General features: G+C 33.4%; 1 protein-coding gene across 3 annotated transcripts in view; it reads right to left on the reverse strand.

The window, feature by feature from the left end:
- LOC100366288 (pecanex-like protein 1) overlaps positions 1–10,891 on the reverse strand; it is an 86,958-nt gene extending 76,067 nt beyond the window's left edge. For all 3 annotated transcript variants that reach the window (XM_085507900.1, XM_085507894.1, XM_085507890.1), the window contains exon 1: positions 10,607–10,891. In XM_085507900.1, the coding sequence (XP_085364026.1) occupies positions 10,607–10,759 (153 nt within the window). In that variant the 5' untranslated portion in view covers positions 10,760–10,891. The remainder of the gene's footprint in view (positions 1–10,606) is intronic.
- Positions 10,892–11,108: the final 217 nt, after the last annotated feature.

Here is an 11,108-nt window from a genome sequence, read left to right on the forward strand (position 1 = left end):
GGCACACCAAATGAGTATATGTATCCAGTATAAAAGCAATAGAGGCACACCAAATGAGTATATGTATCCAGTATAAAAGCAATAGAGGCACACCAAATGAGTATATGTATCCAGTATAAAAGCAATAGAGGCACACCAAATGAATATATGTATTCAGTATAAAAGCAATAGAGGCACACCAAATGAATATATGTATCCAGTATAAAAGCAATAGAGGCACACCAAATGAATATATGTATCCAGTATAAAAGCAATAGAGGCACACCAAATGAATATATGTATCCAGTATAAAAGCAATAGAGGCACACCAAATGAATATATGTATCCAGTATAAAAGCAATAGAGGCACACCAAATGAATATATGTATCCAGTATAAAAGCAATAGAGGCACACCAAATGAATATATGTATCCAGTATAAAAGCAATAGAGGCACACCAAATGAATATATGTATCCAGTATAAAAGCAATAGAGGCACACCAAATGAATATATGTATCCAGTATAAAAGCATAAGAGGCACACCAAATGAATATATGTATCCAGTATAAAAGCAATAGAGGCACACCAAATGAGTATATGTATCCAGTATAAAAGCAATAGAGGCACACCAAATGAATATATGTATCCAGTATAAAAGCAATAGAGGCACACCAAATGAGTATATGTATCCAGTATAAAAGCAATAGAGGCACACCAAATGAATATATGTATCCAGTATAAAAGCAATAGAGGCACACCAAATGAATATATGTATCCAGTATAAAAGCAATAGAGGCACACCAAATGAGTATATGTATCCAGTATAAAAGCAATAGAGGCACACCAAATGAATATATGTATCCAGTATAAAAGCAATGGAGGCACACCAAATGAATATATGTATCCAGTATAAAAGCAATAGAGGCACACCAAATGAATATATGTATCCAGTATAAAAGCAATAGAGGCACACCAAATGAATATATGTATCCAGTATAAAAGCAATAGAGGCACACCAAATGAATATATGTATCCAGTATAAAAGCAATAGAGGCACACCAAATGAGTATATGTATCCAGTATAAAAGCAATAGAGGCACACCAAATGAATATATGTATCCAGTATAAAAGCAATAGAGGCACACCAAATGAGTATATGTATCCAGTATAAAAGCAATAGAGGCACACCAAATGAATATATGTATCCAGTATAAAAGCAATAGAGGCACACCAAATGAGTATATGTATCCAGTATAAAAGCAATAGAGGCACACCAAATGAATATATGTATCCAGTATAAAAGCAATAGAGGCACACCAAATGAATATATGTATCCAGTATAAAAGCAATAGAGGCACACCAAATGAATATATGTATCCAGTATAAAAACAATAGAGGCACACCAAATGAGTATATGTATCCAGTATAAAAGCAATAGAGGCACACCAAATGAATATATGTATCCAGTATAAAAGCAATAGAGGCACACCAAATGAATATATGTATCCAGTATAAAAGCAATAGAGGCACACCAAATGAGTATATGTATCCAGTATAAAAGCAATAGAGGCACACCAAATGAGTATATGTATCCAGTATAAAAGCAATAGAGGCACACCAAATGAATATATGTATCCAGTATAAAAGCAATAGAGGCACACCAAATGAATATATGTATCCAGTATAAAAGCAATAGAGGCACACCAAATGAGTATATGTATCCAGTATAAAAGCAATAGAGGCACACCAAATGAATATATGTATCCAGTATAAAAACAATAGAGGCACACCAAATGAGTATATGTATCCAGTATAAAAGCAATAGAGGCACACCAAATGAATATATGTATCCAGTATAAAAGCAATAGAGGCACACCAAATGAATATATATATCCAGTATAAAAGCAATAGAGGCACACCAAATGAGTATATGTATCCAGTATAAAAGCAATAGAGGCACACCAAATGAGTATATGTATCCAGTATAAAAGCAATAGAGGCACACCAAATGAGTATATGTATCCAGTATAAAAGCAATAGAGGCACACCAAATGAATATATGTATCCAGTATAAAAGCAATAGAGGCACACCAAATGAGTATATGTATCCAGTATAAAAGCAATAGAGGCACACCAAATGAATATATGTATCCAGTATAAAAGCAATAGAGGCACACCAAATGAATATATGTATCCAGTATAAAAGCAATAGAGGCACACCAAATGAGTATATGTATCCAGTATAAAAGCAATAGAGGCACACCAAATGAGTATATGTATCCAGTATAAAAGCAATAGAGGCACACCAAATGAATATATGTATCCAGTATAAAAGCAATCGAGGCACACCAAATGAATATATGTATCCAGTATAAAAGCAATCGAGGCACACCAAATGAATATATGTATCCAGTATAAAATCTCATAGAGGCACACCAAATGAATATATGTATCCAGTATAAAAGCAATAGAGGCACACCAAATGAATATATGTATCCAGTATAAAAGCAATAGAGGCACACCAAATGAATATATGTATCCAGTATAAAAGCAATAGAGGCACACCAAATGAATATATGTATCCAGTATAAAAGCAATCGAGGCACACCAAATGAATATATGTATCCAGTATAAAATCTCATAGAGGCACACCAAATGAATATATGTATCCAGTATAAAAGCAATAGAGGCACACCAAATGAATATATGTATCCAGTATAAAAGCAATAGAGGCACACCAAATGAATATATGTATCCAGTATAAAAGCAATAGAGGCACACCAAATGAATATATGTATCCAGTATAAAAGCAATAGAGGCACACCAAATGAATATATGTATCCAGTATAAAAGCAATAGAGGCACACCAAATGAGTATATGTATCCAGTATAAAAGCAATAGAGGCACACCAAATGAATATATGTATCCAGTATAAAAGCAATAGAGGCACACCAAATGAATATATGTATCCAGTATAAAAGCAATAGAGGCACACCAAATGAATTTATGTATCCAGTATAAAAGCAATAGAGGCACACCAAATGAATATATGTATCCAGTATAAAAGCAATAGAGGCACACCAAATGAATATATGTATCCAGTATAAAAGCAATAGAGGCACACCAAATGAATATATGTATCCAGTATAAAAGCAATAGAGGCACACCAAATGAGTATATGTATCCAGTATAAAAGCAATAGAGGCACACCAAATGAATATATGTATCCAGTATAAAAGCAATAGAGGCACACCAAATGAGTATATGTATCCAGTATAAAAGCAATAGAGGCACACCAAATGAGTATATGTATCCAGTATAAAAGCAATAGAGGCACACCAAATGAGTATATGTATCCAGTATAAAAGCAATAGAGGCACACCAAATGAATATATGTATCCAGTATAAAAGCAATAGAGGCACACCAAATGAATATATGTATCCAGTATAAAAGCAATAGAGGCACACCAAATGAGTATATGTATCCAGTATAAAAGCAATAGAGGCACACCAAATGAGTATATGTATCCAGTATAAAAGCAATAGAGGCACACCAAATGAATATATGTATCCAGTATAAAAGCAATAGAGGCACACCAAATGAATATATGTATCCAGTATAAAAGCAATAGAGGCACACCAAATGAATATATGTATCCAGTATAAAAGCAATAGAGGCACACCAAATGAATATATGTATCCAGTATAAAAGCAATAGAGGCACACCAAATGAATATATGTATCCAGTATAAAAGCAATAGAGGCACACCAAATGAGTATATGTATCCAGTATAAAAGCAATAGAGGCACACCAAATGAGTATATGTATCCAGTATAAAAGCAATAGAGGCACACCAAATGAGTATATGTATCCAGTATAAAAGCAATAGAGGCACACCAAATGAGTATATGTATCCAGTATAAAAGCAATAGAGACACACTAAATGAATATATGTATCCAGTATAAAAGCAATAGAGGCACACCAAATGAATATATGTATCCAGTATAAAAGCAATAGAGGCACACCAAATGAGTATATGTATCCAGTATAAAAGCAATAGAGGCACACCAAATGAATATATGTATCCAGTATAAAAGCAATAGAGGCACACCAAATGAATATATGTATCCAGTATAAAAGCAATAGAGGCACACCAAATGAATATATGTATCCAGTATAAAAGCAATAGAGGCACACCAAATGAATATATGTATCCAGTATAAAAGCAATAGAGGCACACCAAATGAATATATGTATCCAGTATAAAAGCAATAGAGGCACACCAAATGAATATATGTATCCAGTATAAAAGCAATAGAGGCACACCAAATGAATATATGTATCCAGTATAAAAGCAATAGAGGCACACCAAATGAATATATGTATCCAGTATAAAAGCAATAGAGGCACACCAAATGAGTATATGTATCCAGTATAAAAGCAATAGAGGCACACCAAATGAGTATATGTATCCAGTATAAAAGCAATAGAGGCACACCAAATGAGTATATGTATCCAGTATAAAAGCAATAGAGGCACACCAAATGAATATATGTATCCAGTATAAAAGCAATAAAGGCACACCAAATGAATATATGTATCCAGTATAAAAGCAATAGAGGCACACCAAATGAATATATGTATCCAGTATAAAAGCAATAGAGGCACACCAAATGAATATATGTATCCAGTATAAAAGCAATAGAGGCACATCAAATGAATATATGTATCCTGTATAAAAGCAATAGAGGCACACCAAATGAGTATATGTATCCAGTATAAAAGCAATAGAGGCACACCAAATGAATATATGTATCCAGTATAAAAGCAATAGAGGCACACCAAATGAATATATGTATCCAGTATAAAAGCAATAGAGGCACACCAAATGAATATATGTATCCAGTATAAAAGCAATAGAGGCACACCAAATGAGTATATGTATCCAGTATAAAAGCAATAGAGGCACACCAAATGAATATATGTATCCAGTATAAAAGCAATAGAGGCACACCAAATGAATATATGTATCCAGTATAAAAGCAATAGAGGCACACCAAAAGAATATATGTATCCAGTATAAAAGCAATAGAGGCACACCAAATGAATATATGTATCCAGTATAAAAGCAATAGAGGCACACCAAATGAATATATGTATCCAGTATAAAAGCAATAGAGGCACACCAAATGAATATATGTATCCAGTATAAAAGCAATAGAGGCACACCAAATGAGTATATGTATCCAGTATAAAAGCAATAGAGGCACACCAAATGAGTATATGTATCCAGTATAAAAGCAATAGAGGCACACCAAATGAATATATGTATCCAGTATAAAAGCAATAGAGGCACACCAAATGAGTATATGTATCCAGTATAAAAGCAATAGAGGCACACCAAATGAATATATGTATCCAGTATAAAAGCAATAGAGGCACACCAAATGAGTATATGTATCCAGTATAAAAGCAATAGAGGCACACCAAATGAGTATATGTATCCAGTATAAAAGCAATAGAGGCACACCAAATGAGTATATGTATCCAGTATAAAAGCAATAGAGGCACACCAAATGAATATATGTATCCAGTATAAGAGCAATAGAGGCACACCAAATGAATATATGTATCCAGTATAAAAGCAATAGAGGCACACCAAATGAATATATGTATCCAGTATAAAAGCAATAGAGGCACACCAAATGAATATATGTATCCAGTATAAAAGCAATAGAGGCACACCAAATGAATATATGTATCCAGTATAAAAGCAATAGAGGCACACCAAATGAGTATATGTATCCAGTATAAAAGCAATAGAGGCACACCAAATGAATATATGTATCCAGTATAAAAGCAATAGAGGCACACCAAATGAGTATATGTATCCAGTATAAAAGCAATAGAGGCACACCAAATGAGTATATGTATCCAGTATAAAAGCAATAGAGGCACACTAAATGAATATATGTATCCAGTATAAAAGCAATAGAGGCACACCAAATGAATATATGTATCCAGTATAAAAGCAATAGAGGCACACCAAATGAATATATGTATCCAGTATAAAAGCAATAGAGGCACACCAAATGAATATATGTATCCAGTATAAAAGCAATAGAGGCACACCAAATGAATATATGTATCCAGTATAAAAGCAATAGAGGCACACCAAATGAATATATGTATCCAGTATAAAAGCAATAGAGGCACACCAAATGAATATATGTATCCAGTATAAAAGCAATAGAGGCACACCAAATGAATATATGTATCCAGTATAAAAGCAATAGAGGCACACCAAATGAGTATATGTATCCAGTATAAAAGCAATAGAGGCACACCAAATGAGTATATGTATCCAGTATAAAAGCAATAGAGGCACACCAAATGAGTATATGTATCCAGTATAAAAGCAATAGAGGCACACCAAATGAGTATATGTATCCAGTATAAAAGCAATAGAGGCACACCAAATGAATATATGTATCCAGTATAAAAGCAATAGAGGCACACCAAATGAATATATGTATCCAGTATAAAAGCAATAGAGGCACACCAAATGAATATATGTATCCAGTATAAAAGCAATAGAGGCACACCAAATGAATATATGTATCCAGTATAAAAGCAATAGAGGCACACCAAATGAATATATGTATCCAGTATAAAAGCAATAGAGGCACACCAAATGAGTATATGTATCCAGTATAAAAGCAATAGAGGCACACCAAATGAGTATATGTATCCAGTATAAAAGCAATAGAGGCACACCAAATGAGTATATGTATCCAGTATAAAAGCAATAGAGGCACACCAAATGAGTATATGTATCCAGTATAAAAGCAATAGAGGCACACCAAATGAATATATGTATCCAGTATAAAAGCAATAGAGGCACACCAAATGAATATATGTATCCAGTATAAAAGCAATAGAGGCACACCAAATGAATATATGTATCCAGTATAAAAGCAATAGAGGCACACCAAATGAGTATATGTATCCAGTATAAAAGCAATAGAGGCACACCAAATGAATATATGTATCCAGTATAAAAGCAATAGAGTTAACGGCTTTCAAGAAGAAGCTATTCGCAGGACCACAACAGTAATCACCTACATGTGTATATCGTCTGTCATTTTTTATGACAGTGGAGCTAAAAAGGTAAAAGATTGTGGTAATAATAAACTATAATAATACACATGAACATACAGATGACCAGTAAATGGAGTAAATATGTTCTTTTTTTTTCATTATTCAGGTTATTAGAAACAAGTACATGCAGATAATTGTTTTTTACAGCAAACATTTTTCTCTCAGAATTGCAATACAAAATATTTTGCATACGGTAATTACGAGGATAATGCAAAGTATGCACAAAGACAGTACAGTTGGAGTATCGTTCCATATTTGGAATTCGCGTTTCTTAATATGGTAGGATGAAAATACCCAGTGCAATACTGCAAAGTTACGGCACGCTGTAACTTATGGCGTTATGGCAACAGATGTATAATAGTAAATAATTTGCACATGAATTTTGTACATATCAATAACCTCTATTGTTCTTGAAAATTTAAGCATGGTTACTGAGTGAGCAAGTATGATAAATTGCTGTCCTTAGGTTGACTAATAGTTATACAGTTTTATGAAAGTGAGTCAGAACACGTTTTATAGCCCACATTTTAGCTTAGGATGAAAAACTTCACAAATACTGTAGGTACTGTCATCTTTATATTTTTTAGAATATGGTTCACAATACATTTTTATCTTGAGTAGCAATAACATTTTCTAACGGATCATATCGTGATTCAGGTAAGTTATATCATATTTATTTTAAGAATTTGATCTATGACAATTTTTCATGAAACCATCTTAATCAACCTTAAGATGCCTGAATATCAAATGTGCCAACTTTTAAAACATGTCTCAGGATTTACATTTATTGGTCTGATAATCCAATGATTTCATATTCATTTATTGGTTCATCAAGCAAACTATACATTTTATCAGTGATTTTTTCAAACAAGGAAATAGGGGCGCAGCGCCCTCATGCCATGGCCATGCGTCCCCTTACCCTGGAAAGCAGATCCTCTGGCAACCATAAAATTCTGATTGACCAGGAATAACAAGTGGCCACAGTCTTCAACTGTGACCTTTCTGATAGTAATTTTGGCCCCAAGGAAGCCATAGAATGCTCCATTTTAACTTAGAATTATCAAAAACTCCACACATTCTCTCTCAATTTCTTTGATCCATTCATATAAATGGTCATACATGTATTAAATGAAAATGTACATGTACCGGTATGTACTGTCTTAAACAAAAGGTCAGTCACTGTGGTCATTCTGTTTCTTTCCAATTAAATCCAGTTCTCTTCCTTCCTAATGAAGCCAGTTATGAAGCCTGAGTTTCATAACAAAATTTATATGTTTTGAATTTCCTGTTTCAAAACTGTATTTTCTCAAAATGAATTTATGTCACACTGCTCATATTTAGCCAAATAACACACCCTTATGAAAGTGGTTGTAATGATCTAGAGATGCGCTCAGCAAAACAGCTGACAATGCTCCTTTATTGAAAGACAAAACAAAACAATATGGTGGCAATTGTAACAGTCCCATTATTTACAGTATAATGAAGTTAGCCATGTGTTGGTCACTGGGATGATTCAATACATGTAATTCCAAGTTATTGCATCCTTAGAAATTGCTATTGTTACAATAGTATTTATTCCAAATGATGCCTCTAAGCATGTGATTAATTATTCATCAAGACATTCAATTGGAAAAACAAAATGAGTAAACAATAAATAAAACAGCAACAGACGTATTTATAACTGTTGTGATTCACAACAAATCGCCAAAAAGTCACAGCAAAGTAACTCAGTTGGGGATGATATTGTATGTACATGTTGTCCTCATTTGACCTGTTTGACATACTGAACTACATTGTATGATTACCTCAGTTCTATTGTTAGCAAGATTTCATAATCCACAACAAACACTTTACAACATTCATGAACATACTAGTATTCAGCAATACCACTAATAAGTTGGTGTATCATTTTACATATTTTTATGTAATTTTGTTAATTTTTCATTGGCTTCAGGTTTTGATCAAAGTTTTTATAAAAAACTATGTGAAAAGTGACAAAAGTAGATTTTGGTCTTAAAAGGAGATGTATTACTATAGTCTTCATGGTTACCATACGTAACAAGTACGTTTGAACTTTTGCAAAACGTTCGAAATTTGGTTGGAAATTGCTTCTGTTATTTCAATTGAAAATTCAACATATTCTCTAAATGATAGAGATTACTTTATGAGCTGTTTCATCGGCAAGTCAAATTAATATTAGTTATTGCTAATTAATCTTTTTAACTGACTATGCATCAGAATAGCTAAGCAAGAGTCTACATGCACCATCTGTGTTGAGCAGGCTGCAAATTATTTGAACAATATTATAGTGTTTACTCTATAGTGATGTATTTGACTGCTGATGGAAAGCTGGATATTAGGCAACATAGGTATCAGTCATCAATCGATAAACTGAAATGATTCACAGTCAATTTATCCCAATACATTCGTCCAATGCATTTTCATTCTATCACAATTGTGTTCCATTGCCTTATGGCACCATAATGCAAGTATAATGCATGAAAATATACTTGAATGACATGTTAGAAACATGTGTGCCACATTAATCGGCACAACAATCCACAAAAGGCATGTGGTCGTGTTTTTATTTGGATTCAACATAGTATTTATTATAACATGTATTTCGGCCTTATTTACTTGCTTTACTGTCTATGTTATGTTAGCAGCTACTATGAGTTTACAAGCCTTGTAACGCATATTCATACTCCATTTTCGTCGCTCAATATTTTTCTGGTAAAACCTCTTGCGAGAGTAGAACAACTACATGTACCGTAGTATACATAGCATATTAGAAGGTATTGCTATAGCAATCAATCATTTCCCAGTCCAGGGTAATGGCGTCGACCTGTGAGATGAATCAACTTTGAACAAATCAAATAAGGATGAATATAATTTAGAACGAATTGACCCAGGAAACCACACAAACACTTAACTCTATTACTGTAACCATGACAACATGCATTTTACTATATTTTTTTTTACATTATTATAAAGTTGGTGACTATAGATGAGTAAAGACATTTTTTAGGAACTATTTGAGTAGTCTATATCATTATTTTTGATTATCATTCTTTTATAGCGTGGTACATCACAGATAATATATGTCCTTTATTTAATTAATTCAATGGAATTTTCACATGCTAACATTTATGTTGCATACCCTGGTATTAAGCAACCTTATAAATTTATTATATGACTCATCAAATTTCACCAACAAATATCTAAACCATTCATGGTTGTCATTACCTAATTTAATTCGGCAGAGAAATTACAAATCTATCAGAAATTAGAATTTTATGTAAAGGTCATGTCATGTTTATATTGGTGTAATGTGAAGATGTATTATTAATTTCACAATATAAATACAGTTCATGGCATTTATGAGTGCACTGACAACGTTTCAACATCCCACAGACTGGTGAATGCAACATAAATATTACGTCATTTAGCAGTGCTACTTACTAAGTACAGCGAAAACGGGAAACAGAGCAGAAATAGCCACAAGTACAGATGAAATGTGTTGCAGAAGATATCTTGGTGAGGATCGAAGAACCAGCCTCCGGTCACCGAAGCCCAAAGTCCCTGTCGCAGCACTTCTAAAGTATGTGAACCCATAATGTCTATTTGCGGTAATTTAAGTCGAAAAGTGTTACGTATATCACGTTATACGGGTAATCGTTCACATCGATCACCTCTTTTCCCATTACGATCGCGGTTCTCCACTTCCGCCATTTGTATTTTTGGGTACGAACTTGGAAATACCCGTCAGGCTTTGCGAATGGGCAATGGTCGGTGAATGGGGTAAAATTAATGGTGATCATAAAAATTAACTTTGTTGAACAGTATGTTGAAAGTTGGTCTCTCACAGTCTGACTATACGTATGATATTGCACAAAAACAGGAAAAGTCGTTGAAAAGGGTGTAGAACGTGCTTTTTCCACGAGTTTTATCCGTCACATGACCA

The sequence above is a fragment of the Saccoglossus kowalevskii genome, chromosome 2, assembly GCF_978046115.1.
Source record: "Saccoglossus kowalevskii chromosome 2, keSacKowa6.1, whole genome shotgun sequence".
NCBI classification, from domain to species: domain Eukaryota; kingdom Metazoa; phylum Hemichordata; class Enteropneusta; family Harrimaniidae; genus Saccoglossus; species Saccoglossus kowalevskii.